Here is a 14,744-nt window from a genome sequence, read left to right on the forward strand (position 1 = left end):
GTGACCACTGCTTCTAGCTGGAATTAGCAGCAGTTCCCAACCTACAATAGGCATGGGGCATTGAGATGAGAGGAATAAAGGTGACACTATAAAGCAACAAAATCAGACTGTCAATACCCATAATAGAGATCTTCGAGGGATAAATAATACTCAAATATTCAGGCAAGGCATTGTAGATGGTCCTTGTGTTTACAAGAAATAAGATCAGTTTATCTGCTACTTGGAAGAAATACCTTAGGCTCATGAACGATATCCTTAGGCCTTCAGTGGCAGTTCCCAGCACGCTGGGAAAGGTCAGGTCACAGGTAGGTGGAGCAGGGCTAGAAGAGACTGAACCCTCTCTCCATGGAGCAAGGGGACAGCTTACCTTCTAGTGTCCCTCTTCTCACAGTAAATGATGTGTCCCTGGTGGGGCTGGGAAGCCTGGCAGGCTTCAGTTCAATGACCTTTCTTTCCATTCTTGAAGCAGGGTCCTGATGGAATCCTATGAGTCCTTTATGGTGCTAGAGATTTTAAGAGCATATGCCAAAACCTGGTATTTCCTGACCTCTTTTGGGCCTTATTTGCCTTTTCTGTTGCTCCCTTGGCCTTTATAGACCTTAAAAGCCATGCTCAGAAGATCTCACTGAGGGGCTTGACTAAGAGAGCAAAGTTGGAATCCAGTGTCTAAAGAAGCCTATTAAACCAAAAAGAGAAAGGATTTGCTCTGCGGTGGTAGGTGGTTGGATACTGTGGAGAGTCTGAGTTTGATTTAGGGTGAGACCTCAGGTGGTGGGGTTAAGGAAATGCCCAGATAGGCTATGAACTAAGAGTGAAGTTGTGCCTTTGTAGAGAAGATATGATATTTTTTCATGGTGAGGAAGTTAAGAAGGGTGGCGGTGTGTCTCCTTGAGGCAGGCAGGGAGGGGCTGCAGAGGAGTAGGTTATTTACATATTGTAAGAGATACTAGTTTTGAGATTGCATGCTGCTAAATTCTGAGCTAATACTCAGAATGTGTGGGCTGTCACTGAACACCTGGAGTAAGACAGTCCATGTAAGTTGCTGGGCTGCATTTTTGTCCAGGTCAGTCCAAAAAAATAACAAACAGAAAGTAAGAATCAGGGTGTAGACTAGGAATGGTAAAGAAGGCATTCTTGAGGTTTAGGATTTTGAAGTGAGTGGTGTTTGAGGGAATGTGTGACAGTAACTTGTAGAGATTAGGGACTACTAAATAGAGGGGAACTATTACATCATTGATTAAGTGTAAGTCTTGTACGAGGCGATAAGCCCCTGAAGGTTTTTGAACAGAAAAGATGGGGGTATTGCAGGGAGAGTCCGTGGAAATGAGTAAGCCTTGATTTAAGAGTTTTTGACAAACAAAGAGACAAAACAGATTACTTACACAGCTTAATAGACAACTATGACTTTTTAAGCTTTTCGAGGCTGCAGGGAATTGTCAACATAGAGGGGAGGAAGGGAGGAAGCAGATGGATGGACAGTGTTAACAGCTGGATGGAAAGAAGGAGGGTCAGAATCTGCAGGAGGAGGGGGAGGAGATTAATGTGCTAGTGGTGGTGCCATGTGTTCAGAGGAGTCAAAAAGATTTAGAGTTTTGAGGAGAGGGAAGGGGGCAAAAGGGAGAAAGGCATAGTTCCCTTTGTGGTGGGGGGTTGGGTGAGGAGAGACAGGCACCATTGCTGGAGCTGGTGGGGAGGGAGGAATGGGTAAGATACAGCCAAAGCCAATGGGGAGGGATCGAAGAAGAGAGACAGGCACCGCAGCCAGAGTCACAGCTTCTAAGGAGGGGGGAGGGTACAAAGGAGAGACAGGTGGAGCAGCAGCTTGTGAGGGGGGAGATGGGGTTAACAACACAGTGGAGAAGGGAGGGGCCCCTGGCCAGCAGGTGAGAAGAAAGAGAGACTGGTATTTGCAAGTGAATGAGAAACAAGATTTAGCAAAGAGAGAGGAGGGGGCTCTTAGAAAGCAGAGACTCAAGTAGAAGAGATCTATAGAGGGACCAGGTGGGGTCTCGAGAGAGGGGCACCCCTGGGGGTCAGGCAGGGGGAGAGAGAGTTGGGAGTCTGCGAAGAAGGAAAGATTATGAGCAGAGGTTTTAGGTGACGTTTCTTTGGCCAAAAATGACCTGCGTGTAGAACAGGCAGCACAGAAGTTAAGGACAGGAGTGAAGGGAAAAGAAAGCCTGCCTGTAAGAAATTTCTGAGGCTTTCTCAATCGGATGGCAGAAATTATTTAGATCCCAGAGGATGTTAATATCAAAAGTTCCATTTTCAGGCCAGTGGGAGTCATTAACTAGTTCTGTGGCCATGCCGTGTTACAGAAGAAGTTAAGAGGCATCCCAAAGGAGTAGTCTCTGAGGGCAGGACTGGGAGGAGCCCATTGTGAGGTGAGAATAGAGAAAGACAGAAGTGTCCTCTGACTCTTTCAACTCTCCTTTATACTGACCATGGAAAACAAGACATTTCTTTATGATTAGTCATTTGCTCCAAGCCCTGAAAGGAGACTCACTGTCAGGGTAAAAGAAATGAAACCTAAGTTATATAACTTTCGCTGGTCAGTACCTATGTATTTGATACTGCTGGGTAAGAAATATTATTGTAAGGCCCTAGCCAGATAGCTCCTTTGGTTAGGGCATCATCCTGAATAAAGAGGTTGACAATCCTATCCTCACTCAGGACAAATACAGGAACAGATTGATGCCCTGTCTCACTCCCGCCCGTCCTCTCTCTCTAAAATAAATTAAAAAATTTTAAAATACAAGAGAAATATTCCTGTGAGAACTGAAGTTTCATGTCTTACACCCAAAGAACAGAAGTCCAAAATGATAGAAATTTGGAGAAGATGCTAAGGTTGAGTGTGTGTACACCTAGATGGTTAGTGATTACATAGGACTCATATCAGCATGGAACAAAAGACTTTAATTGTTCCCTTCACTACAAAAGCTTGTTCAAGAAAAAAAGGTCTTTCTGGTGAGCAAGGTATCAAGTTAAGAACAGTAAATAATCTTGAGGATCCTGAAGTGAGAATTAGCTGGTCAGTTTCCTGGGCCATCTCACAAGCCCTGAGGCCTTTTGGCCTCTTTTTCCAGGGTGTTCCTCCAGAATACACAGGCTTCCTTCAGCCTGTCCTGGGAGCCACAGTGTGAAAACTTTGTGTCCTAAAGTCAATACATAGAAAATCTGATTATTTTCATCATTGTAAATATCAGCTATATCAGCTGTGTGTGCACAGGACTCAGACTTCCCTGTTGGGGAGGTCATTAATGGCATTGTGATTTGCTGTCCTCAGTTTCCTACTCACATGAGGGGCTGACGTACAAAGAGGAGCATTAGCCTCAAGCAGGGACCAGTGCACCTACCAACTGTGGGTAGATCAGGAGGAGCTGTGAGGATAGGGCCTCAGTGCTAGAGGCAGTTCTTCCTCAAGATTCTTTATGGAACTTCCTCCCCCGTAGAACACATGCACTGTAACAGAGCCTCCCTGGGCCTGCTGACCTCGATCCCGCTGCAAAGGGGCTTAGGCTGGAAGGAGAGTCCCTGAGCTCAGTGTCTTATACTACTGGGGGAAGGAAGTCACTGGGCACAACCCGGAAATCTCATGAGCCCAGGACAGTGTCATGTCTGCAGAGCCCCAAGCTCCTTTGAATGCAGCTTGCACGATCACTGTGACTTTGAGAGAGCCTTAAGCCACATTGGGGTTGTATTTTTGTAACATAGTCCTGAATTTGCCTCTGGACTTGGATATAAACTTTCCAGAGCTCTGGGATGGGGTGGGATGCATGGCCATAATTCGATGAGTAAGACTTCTCATATCTACTGGATGATTTGTGTCACAAGCTGAGGTTCTCAGGTTTTGGGGGTTTTCTTTGTTTTATTTTTTTTACTAAAATACCCCAAAGAGACCTCACACTGGAGCAAAAGAAGTAACTCATCAACAGTTGGTGGTCGAGGTAATGTGCACTGGTGTATTTCAGATCATTGTAATCATTCTGACACTTTGATGTTATTTTCAAGTTCAAAGTTAAAAATTGTGTTTATGAAGCAAAATACATTGTGGTGACCACACTCCAGCCCTTCCTGAAAAGAAGGGTCACCCATGCAGGAAGAGCACATGATACAGTGGGTCACGGAGTGCCCTCGATGGGGGACGGTGCAGGAGTCCATGTGCACTTGAAAGAAGGGCCCTCCACCTCCAGGTCATGTTTGCAGTGGCTCCTGGACTGATTTTAGCATTATGAAATGCACTAGTTAGGCAGTGCACACAATGAGAATCTAGTAAGAAATTTGGGCAAAAACCAAGCATTACTGATTTTTTCCATTATGATTATTACCTTTTATCTATGCACAATGCAGAAAAGAGGTGTTAGAACAATATAGTGATGGCAAGAGTTGGTAAGCAAAATGGAAAAAAATTCTCGGATGCCTCATAGCCTTTCCCTTGCAGCTTCCCTTGCAGCTCACAGACCAAAGGAGGGGGTCAGAGCCCTGTCAGGAGTCCTGGGGCTGCTGGTTGGTGTCCATGGAAGTGGGAAGAAGGAGTGAACTTGCTCACAGGTGTCCCCGAACCCTCAGGGCATAAAATTCATGACTCACCAGTGCACAATAGTGAGGGAAGAGGTACTAACATAATTTATGGAGTTTGTAAGGTGACAGACATTGGTGACTCAGGTACCATAAGAAATATTACAGCTTTGGACAAAGAGCAAACATATATTTTTTATAGTTGTTTTATAAAGATTTACTCTGCCAAACTTAGTGAAAATCCGACATCAAGTACTTGGTAAGTAATTATTATTATATGCTTTAACTTGCTGTAATTCTGCTTTATAAATTTTATAAAGTTACTTTCCTGCTTTGTAAATCACCATTACTGTGGAACTGGTGGGCAGTTAGAAAATTTTACTACTAACAGAGATACAAAAGTGGGTGGTAGGTATAAAAAGGTTGACTAGTCCTGGTTTAGAGTGTTAAGTTGCCAAAAGTTTTATAGCTGGTAAGAGGTAAATGTAGCATTAGACAATAAATTAGATTTTTAAATAAAAGTGAAAACCAGGAAAAGGCATAAAGTACTAATACCTAATTCTAAATTTTATTATCAATCTGATAAAAATAAAGTAATTGATATGCAAGTTATACAAACTTAAAATGAGAAGGAACTTTAGATTGAAAATTCCCAGAAAACAGAGGCTAGGTCTAACTCATGTTTTAATTTCTTGCATACAATAAATAGCCCACAGAAAACATTGAATTTTGTCTAAACTCAAAGCCTGCCAAGGTTAGAGAGTTTGCAATACTATCTGTTCTTGAAAAGTTCCAGGCACCAATACATTGTTTTATCTGTTAAGTAACAATCTCACCCTAATTTTCCCCTGTTGAAATGGTCTGATATTTCATAAATATATGTAGTAAGATGTCGTGGTGACCAGGAACTACCCAGAGACCAGATAACATGCTTCGAGGGGCCGAGAGGAGGCAACACCGTGATCAGCAAGTTAAGGACTGAAGCCCGATCCGCAGCCTTCCTCAGATATTTATTAGCCAGTACAAATAACTCGGGGATGCAGACAACAGAAATTTTCAGGGGATGAAGGGAAAGGCAAGGAGCATGCTGACTTCTAATCTCTGTTCTGAGAGCCTAAACATTTCTTGTTGCTGAATCTTATCCTGCTGTTTTGCTGTTTCTAGCATGCACTGTCTCCAGTATGGGTCAAAGAGGCCCCTGGACTCTCACCTGTTCAGGGTTTTTGATCTAGGGCACCTGGCTGTCTCTAATTGTTATTTTAACTCTGCATATTTTCATAACATATTCCTATATGTACCCTTCTTTTATTTTAGTAAAGATTAACGAAAGTAAGATGCTTATGAGGTTGCAGTGGAAGGTGAAGGGTAAGCATAGAAAGAAACAGATTTGTAGGAGTCTCTGGTGAGTCTGTATTTAGAAAAAGTTCACTAGCACACCTGGTTAGATATTTTAAAGTGTCCCCGGTGATGTCAGGTGTTCCCTGAGTGCTTGGGAGCAAGTCAGGTGTCCTCTTTTCTGTGTTCATTCCCGGAGCGAGATTCATTATCAGATTCTGGATCTCTGGAACTGGATTGCTTTCTAGAATCTGTTGCCAACTCATGATGAGGCTTCACTTTCCTCACTGGCATTGAGAGAGGAGCTGTTGATGACAAAATAGCAGCATGCTCTTGCCCCCAGGTTAGTGATTTGACTGGATTCTACTGCTCAGGGTCAGTTAATACATCCTGATACAACTGAGAGGCTTGGGCGGTTGTTAAGCCGGTACAATACACCTCTTGGCTGCAGGAAGTCCAGGTGAGGAAATGTTCAAAAAGATAATAGTAAAAAGAAGCTTATACATTGTTCTTGTGGGGTGAGTCTCTCCTCCTGACTCCCCCATTTATGTTTGTGTAGTTGGAGCTAAGGGCAGCCATTGGCTCTATCTGTAATATCTGTAAGTTTGTGTGAATTCCTCAAGCTCCTGAGCCCCTAAGAATGCTCTAATGTTCCCTTTTATTTTCCTTTCAGGGCAATCCTTCCTCTAAAATCCTTCCTTCTTTTCTTACCTTTGTCAACTTTCTCAGTCAATTCTCTTTTTCTTTCTTCCCTCTGCACAAACCTTCTACAACCTGCACAAACCTGCAACTTCTACAAATATTCTGCAACTTACACAAACTTCCTTATCTATTCAAAAATAACAAGCTTTCTGAACTTGTTTACTTCCTACCTTTTCCTTTCAAAAATATCTCTATACCTTTTACGTTTTATCATTAAAACTATAAAATTTCTTTCTAATAAATCAAATTTCTCAACTTCTGAAAACCTTATCTTTCAGTGAGGACTAAGTTAGTAATTAGCAGTTTTAGAATGATACTTTTATGAATATAGTTATGGCCTTTAGAAATGGTTTTTTTATTGGCAAACAAATGTATATTTTCAAAAGATACAGTAAAAATAACAGGAACCTTTTGTAAACCTAGGCAAAACAAGAATAGTGTTTGTTAAAAACTTCAAAAGACAATCAAATTTAAACTAGTAGTAATATAAAATGCTTTCTTAGACCACTTTGTTTAAAAAAATTGGGATAGTTTTATATTTTACAGTATCATTAATAATTTTTTATTGTTCTCAGGATACAGTAGTTCTCTGGTATCCAGGAGAAGGCTTAAAGATATTTAAATGGCCTGGTTTCTCTTTTTCCTTCCTAAAATTATCTTCAGGGTTTTTCTAAGAGCCAAACTGAGATGATCAAATTACAGTATTAAGACTAGTTTTAACTTGTCCTGGTAATTTGCAAAAACACAAGAACAATAATTGATCATATTGGCTTTTTACAATCTGCTTTGTAGACTCTTTATAGGTAATTTTTAGATTGAGGTATTTTGGGGTTTTATTTTAATTCTTCTTATTTATTTTAGAGAGGAAAGAGAAAAGGAGAGAGAGAGAGAGAGAGAGAGAGAGAGAGAGAGAGAGAGGGAGGGAGGAGAAGGAAGCATCAAATCCCATATGCGCCTTGACCAGGTAAGCCTAGGGCTTCGAACGGGCAACCTCATCATTCCAGGTCGACATTTCATCCACTGTGCCACCGCAGGCCAGGTTAGATTGAGTTTAAATTAGCCTCTCAGGGCACACACAGAAGACATACTACACAGTTGTTATTAGGCTCAGCCCGTAATCTTCCTGAAAATATTTTTTTTCTCACAGTTATAACAGGTTTGTGGCCTTGGTCACAGCCTGTCTCCCTTTCCAAACCCCCAGGTCCCTCCTGAAAGCCTTGTCCCAAGGACGCTCCCCAGAACCTTTCCAGGGTTGGGGAGTTGCTTAAGGAGAAGGGATGGTCAGGTGAAGGAGATACTTCATGAAGAAGTTGCCTTAGTGGGAGGTTGGGCAAGAAGAATTTGAGTTTAAAGGGGTCTTGCCTTTAAAGGCACCCTGGACCCATACCTAACATTCTAGCCCTTTGTATTTTAAGGAAAAGGGGCAAAGGTCTCTTCTTCTAGAGCTACTTCCTGCTGGTTAAGGTTAGTGACATATCTAGCGCATTGGTCAGCAAACTCATTAGTCAACAAAGCCAAATATCAACAGTACAATGACTGATATTCTTTTTGAGAGCCAAATTTCATTAACTTAAACTATGTAGGTAGGTAGATTGTTATTAACTTAATTAAGGGCACTCGTAACCTGGCCAAGGAGCCGCACTTAAGGGGTCAAAGAGCCGCATGTGGCTGGCGAGCTGTGGATTTCCAACCACTGAATAGGGGAAGGCTGTGGTCTGTGGTTCGGGCTAGGTGGTGAGAACAGTTTTACACACACTTTCAAATCCGAAGGGGTCACTTTGTATCCAGTGTTGATTGCTTCAACCATCTCCTTGGTAAAAGTGCTTTCCCAATCTTCTAAGTCTGAACTTCCCCTTCACATACCAAAGCTATTGTTGTTGCATCCTGAGCAAGAGGTCACTTAAATTCCAATCCAACACCTGCAGCCCACAGGAGTCCCCACAGCTGTAACCTGTGACTCCACTGCTCAGGGAAAAGGGAATCCCCCATGATGGAGGAGAGATGAAGGGAAAGGGAAACCCCTGGCCTGATCCCTGAAAGTGACCTCACCGCAAACATTCACGGACTTTTCTCCTGCTGCTCTGTCCCTTACCACACAGGATGAGTGAACATCCTCTTCCTTTGCCAGGTTTTGGGAGGTCATTTCTTCTGGATCCTCACTTGGGGAACCATTTGTTGCTGCAACAATGAACTACACAGAGTAACAAGCCTGTCATTTGCTTCCCATTCCTCACATGGAGCTCCACTTGTTGTGGCGACAATGAACTACCTATTCAGGGACCAGATGACACACTCCGAGGGGCTGAGAGGCAACAGCCCCAGTCAGCAGACAGAAGGACTGAAGCCCCATGCCCAGCCTTCCTTGGATTTTATTAGAAAGTACAAATGACTGAAGGAAGCAGACAGAAGAAGTTTCCAGGGGCTGAAGTAAAGTGCATGGAACATGCTGCCTTCTAATCTCTGTTCTGAGAGCCTAAACATATTCTGTGTTGCTGAGTCTCATCCTGCTGTTTTGCTGTTTCCAATGCACACTGTCAGAGAGGATCCTGGATTCTCATCTGCTCTGGGCTTAAGCCCTAGGGCACCTCACTGTCTCTGATTATTATTCTAGCTCTGAACATTTTCATGGCATATGCCTACAATAAGATGTTATGAGAAATACATCTCATAATCAGCTGAATGAGGCCTGTTTATGATTCAATCTGTCCACAAAGACTATTATTTTTGGTGAAAATAAGACCTTTCATTACAGTAATCCAGTAGTATCCCTAGAGGTTTTAATTCTGAAAATGCTCATCCCATGACTGTACAGACGAGGAAGGGGTAAGGTCGTGGTGTGATGCCAATAGGTTAAACTTAATCCTTTAGACTATGAGCTAACAATGTCATTGTGATCTATCATTCCATATCATTTTACACTTGATCTTAGGACCAAGAAGTGATCAAAATAATATTTAAGGACTAATCAGCCATGGCTGAATTAGGTCTATCCTTGTTATTCAAAGCAAAGACACATAAACCAGTCTTCACAGAAAAATTTGTGTCCCACTAAATAGTGCTCACAGTTCTGTTTTTCATTTGGAGAGTGAGTTGTACATGCAGAGTCAGTGCCATGTAGGAGCTGACAGATGATGTACACGCAGTGTCAGTGCCGTGTAGGAGCTGACAGATGATGTACACGCAGAGTCAGTGCAATGTTGGAGCTGACAGATGATGTACACACAGAGTCAGTGCCATGTAGGAGCTGACAGATGATGTACACGCAGTGTCAGTGCCGTGTAGGAGCTGACAGATGATGTACACGCAGTGTCAGTGCCGTGTAGGAGCTGACAGATGATGTACACGCAGAGTCAGTGCAATGTTGGAGCTGACAGATGATGTACACGCAGAGTCAGTGCCGTGTAGGAGCTGACAGATGATGTACACGCAGAGTCAGTGCCGTGTAGGAGCTGACAGATGATGTACACGCAGAGTCAGTGCCGCGTAGGAGCTGACAGATGATGTACACGCAGAGTCAGTGCCGCGTAGGAGCTGACAGATGATGTACACGCAGAGTCAGTGCCGTGTAGGAGCTGACAGATGATGTACACGCAGAGTCAGTGCCGTGTAGGAGCTGACAGATGATGTACACGCAGAGTCAGTGCCGTGTAGGAGCTGACAGATGATGTACACGCAGAGTCAGTGCCGTGTAGGAGCTGACAGATGATGTACACGCAGAGTCAGTGCCGTGTAGGAGCTGACAGATGATGTACACGCAGAGTCAGTGCCGTGTAGGAGCTGACAGATGATGTACACGCAGAGTCAGTGCCGTGTAGGAGCTGACAGATGATGTACACGCAGAGTCAGTGCCGTGTAGGAGCTGACAGATGATGTACACGCAGAGTCAGTGCCGTGTAGGAGCTGACAGATGATGTACACGCAGAGTCAGTGCCGTGTAGGAGCTGAGAGATGACGTACACGCAGAGTCAGTGCCGTGTAGGAGCTGACAGATGATGTGTAGCCATCTGTCTTTCTCAAATAGAACAAAGATGTTTATGATGTGGAGGTGGGACATCAGAACCAGTGTAACCATAATGACACATATACTGTAAAACTATATGAGGTCATCAAGTCCCAGAACTGAAATCTGAAATGTGTCCATCCCCCCACAGACCTGCTGACCAGTTAGAGACTGAGCTAGAGGAACCCTGGGATTTCAACAGCAGCCAGAGGACACGTGTCACTAGCACATCCTGCAGAAGACAGAAATTCAGAGATCCTGTGCCTTGCGATGGAGAACACCTATCCCTACCCAACACCCTCCTGTACACTTAGATCCAATAAACAGAGGTTCAGAAAATTAAATCCTAAAATAAGTCACTTAGATGTGATCCTAAAACAATAAATTAAATGATTGAAAAATAATGATGTTATGTTAACTAAGAGAACCCCAATAAAACCAGAGCCAGTTCAGAATATAGTGTTACCTCTCAGGTAAACTAACTTCCTTCCCAGGCAGAGTCAGATTCAATCAGATATTCACCCTTAAGGATAAGGTGATTCATTTTGTGTGACTTATTACTAATATTTTAGCATGATATTAATAGCTGACATTTACTACCAGATACGATGCTGAACATTTCCCTGAATTAATATATTTATTCTAACGCAAGCTCTATGATATCACCCTTATTTACAGATAATGAAATTGAGGTGAAGAGAGTCAGCACCCTGCAGAAGACATTACAGGTAGAAAGTTCCAGAGCTCAGCTTGAATCTAGGTAGTCGGTTCTAAAATTAGACTGTTCCCAACGACTCAATAAAAACAAAAGTTCTAAATTTGACTCAGAAGGTGCGATCCTCTTAAATGACAAGTGAAACCATCAATTAGGACAATATAGCATCTAATTTGATGTGGAATCTTGCTTGATATTTTCTAAAACAGCAAATTAGAGTTGGAAGTTAATTTGATTTGATTTGAATTGTCGCCTGATCGTTTACAAACATTAGATTAAATAAGAAGTTAGGAGTTGGAAGGTAGGTAGTCTTTCTGTTTCACTGTTTTCTCTTGGGAACCAAACACCTCTGATTTCTTCTCAATTGTCAGTAGCCCACTGACCTTTCTCCCTCCACAGTCAAAGAAGCGTTGACACACCAGGCATCATCTCACACTAAAGATGCTCCCTAACCCACCTGAGTAGGTTGTTAATTCATAGTCCTGCACACCCAGGGGTACTTGCTGACCCTCGTCTCTGTGCCCGGCACCAGGATGACACAGATCAGCAAACCAGAAGCATGTCAATATTCCTCAGGGGAAAAATTAGGACTAAAATCCAGGTTTGGTGACCTGCCACATCCTTTGTGGGCAGGACCAGCGAAGCTCACTGGGTACAAATAACCCGGGGCTCTGCAGGCTGCTGAGTCCAGCTCCTAATCGCTCAGTGCTGCTAGAGCTGAACTCAAGGCAAAGCCCACCATGAAGCTGTCTCTGACTGTCCTGTTGGTCACTCTGGCCTTTGGCTGCTCTGAGGGTGAGTATCATGCCTAATTAAAGTACATCAGCCTGGGTAAGTAACCTTCTCTCAACTAGGTGACTTATTAGGGAAGGATGGGGGACAGTGAACAGATCACAATACAAAATGCTTCTGCCACTTGTGGACTAGCACCCAACAGCCAGGGCTCATTGTATCAATTCCCGATGCTCTGGAACTGTCTCAAGCATCATTGCATGCTTGTTTTCAGAGTTCTCTCTTAGAAGGTTTGCTCCAATGCTGTGACCTTGAACAAATGCTTAGTCACCCCAAGTCTCCTCTTGTCCTTGCTTTTAACATCTGCCACCCAGAGTGGCTCTGACAGAGCAGTGAACTGACGTGTCTCAGAGGCAGCTCCAGGTCCCATCAGATGTTCTGCTTCCCAGGGTCTTTCAGGAGCTCGTTGATACCTTGGCTGTGAACTCCTGGATTCAGACTCACATGATGTGCAGGATGGAAGGGCTTTAGAAGAGTTCTAAATTCAGGAAGAGACAGTGTTGTTTGAATTTCTAAATGATCTTTTTCCCAGGGGCTCTGAGAACCGGCAGCCTTCAACTAATCAACATGTGCTGCTCGTTCTCAAGGCATTCGGCCAGGACTTGGAGACCCAGTGACATCTTTAGGGCTCCAAATGTGTCTTTCCTGGGCTCATTCTGGCTGTTCATCCAACAATACTTTGGGGTGTCTTCATGCCCTCGATACTGACCCCATTTGTTTTCATTCGTTCTCTTTCATCTGACTTTCTGAACCTCCTCCTGTTTCCCCATGTGGCCTCTGATCTGACCCTCTCACCATCTCCGTGTAGCTGCTGTCGGATCCAGTCAGTTCAGAGCCTGGTAGGACACATTCAGTAAAGAAGGTGTCATTTTATTGACAGGAAAGCTATAATTTTTTAAATCAAGGGAGTGTGAATTTCAGCAAAGCAGGAGAGTCCTGGAAAGTGGCAGGTGTAATTTACCAAGGATAAACCAGAACTAGGGATCAGTCAACCTGCTTCACAGGCTGCTCTGCAGCCAGCTCTGGGATCTTCAGAAAGGTAAAACAGCCAGAATTTAGTATTGTCATTGGCTCAGCAATGAGATGTGACCACAATTCCCTGGAGGTTTCTATTCCTTCTGTAATCAGAAAGTCAAGTAAAAAAAGTGTTTCCTTACATTAATTGTATTTCTTTTGCTTCCACTCTAGCACTTCCTCAAGTGTGTCCAGCCCTTGTTACTGACATGGTTAAGATCTTTTTGGAAACAGCCAACAACTTCCATACCAGCATTCAGAAATACAATGCACCTCCCGAAGCAGTCTTCGCGGCTATGCAATTTAAAGGATGCATAGATAATTTGACTCCTGAAGGCAGAGTGAAATACCAAAAATTTTGGGTAATTTCTTTCTCTGTTGGCCTAGAGGTTGCAGTTCAGCTATGCAGCCAGGAGGGAGGTCAGGGTGCTGCTCTGGGGACACAGGGTGTGAAGGCAGCTGTCCCTCTGCTCAACTCTGATTGAGTGGCTCGTGGACATCAAGTCCAAAATAGCATGACACCTGCTGAGCTGGACTAAGGCTGCACACAGCGCTGGGCATGTTTGTCCTTCTCAGGTCACCTCCCTGGGCACCAGGTTCCCCACAGTGTCCTGAGGAGAGGGACAGCCAGGCCCACAGGGTGTGATGGGGCAGAGCCAGCGATTGTTCCCTCAGAGGGACTGGCCCCTCACTCAATGGCACAGTCTCTGGGACTCTCACGGGAGGACTGAAAGGGCTTAAGGGGACACAGTGAGAGGGAGAGAGCCAGCCCCGCCCTCTGTCAGAACGGAGGGGTGGCTGCTGGGGGCACTGCCAGCTAAAAAGCGCCGAGGCCACCCCTGTACCTCACCCCACATATCCGGCCAGTAGGCCGCGACCCTCCCTGTGTCCTCTGCAGCCCCGTGTGGAGCTGAAACACTTCAATCATGTCCTATTGGAGAGATCACACTGATGTAAAGGTGTCTCTCAGCACGTCCTCCCCTGAAATTAAGTCAGGTTTCACATAAATGTCCTCACTAGCTGGATTCTCAGTGTGGAAAAGTCCCTGTGCCATGCAGGGAATATCCACTCCTGGAGGCGGACCTTCTACAGGCAGAACAGCCCACGTCCCTTCTTGTCCTGTCCCTGTACCTCAGCCCTGTGTCCCCGTTCAGTGACAAGTGGAGTCCTCATTTTGGGACTCAGAGAAAGGACACCGGGCTGCTCTGCCCAACTCCTGAGCCTCCTCCTCACTCCACTAGAGACCTGAGCCCTTCTCTGGGGACACGCAGGGTTTATCTGCGGGGTGTGGACATGGTTCTCTCCTGACTCGCATGGTCTGTGCAGACTGGACCAGGACTATTGAATTCCCCACACGCACGGCTACCTGCCTGGTGCCTCCATTTCCCTTTGCTGGTTGCAGTTTCCTCCACATCTGGGTTGTGAACAACAGTCTGTGTTAACATGGCTTCTGCAGGGGATTCAGGACTGATGTTTCTTTTTTTTCTTTTTTTATTTCAGAGCAATGTTGTGGCGAAATGTAACAGTTAGATTTAACAATCTTCCATGCGAGTTCCCTGTTGTTCAATGATGACCTGAACTTTCCCAAACAATGTAAAGGTTTCAACGTCTTGCTTCAATAAATTTCTTTCCTGCACTTCGCTGCCTGTTTTGTTTTATCTAACAGTC

The 14,744-nt window shown here is 44.3% G+C and overlaps 1 protein-coding gene across 1 annotated transcript; it reads left to right on the top strand.

Annotated features, from left to right (window-relative positions):
* Positions 1-11,993: 11,993 nt before the first annotated feature.
* On the top strand, positions 11,994-14,656 carry LOC136320900 (secretoglobin family 1D member 2-like). Its single transcript, XM_066254045.1, has 3 exons — positions 11,994-12,065; positions 13,251-13,438; positions 14,577-14,656. Exons 1-3 carry the CDS (start codon positions 12,011-12,013, stop codon positions 14,604-14,606), a joined length of 273 nt encoding a protein of 90 aa, XP_066110142.1. The 5' UTR covers positions 11,994-12,010; the 3' UTR covers positions 14,607-14,656.
* The last annotated feature ends 88 nt before the right edge of the window (positions 14,657-14,744 follow it).

The sequence above is a fragment of the Saccopteryx bilineata genome, chromosome 1 (genome assembly GCF_036850765.1).
Source record: "Saccopteryx bilineata isolate mSacBil1 chromosome 1, mSacBil1_pri_phased_curated, whole genome shotgun sequence".
NCBI classification, from domain to species: Eukaryota; Metazoa; Chordata; class Mammalia; order Chiroptera; family Emballonuridae; genus Saccopteryx; species Saccopteryx bilineata.

What these genes read in the sequence shown, in the direction of transcription:
- LOC136320900 (XM_066254045.1), top strand. Translation starts at nt 12,011, where the DNA reads ATGAAGCTGTCTCTGACTGTCCTGTTGGTCACTCTGGCCTTTGGCTGC. An exon ending in GGCCTTTGGCTGCTCTGAGG is followed by an intron (nt 12,066 to 13,250) that starts GTGAGTATCATG and finishes CTTCCACTCTAG; the next exon opens with CACTTCCTCAAGTGTGTCCA. An exon ending in TGAAATACCAAAAATTTTGG is followed by an intron (nt 13,439 to 14,576) that starts GTAATTTCTTTC and finishes TTTTTATTTCAG; the next exon opens with AGCAATGTTGTGGCGAAATG.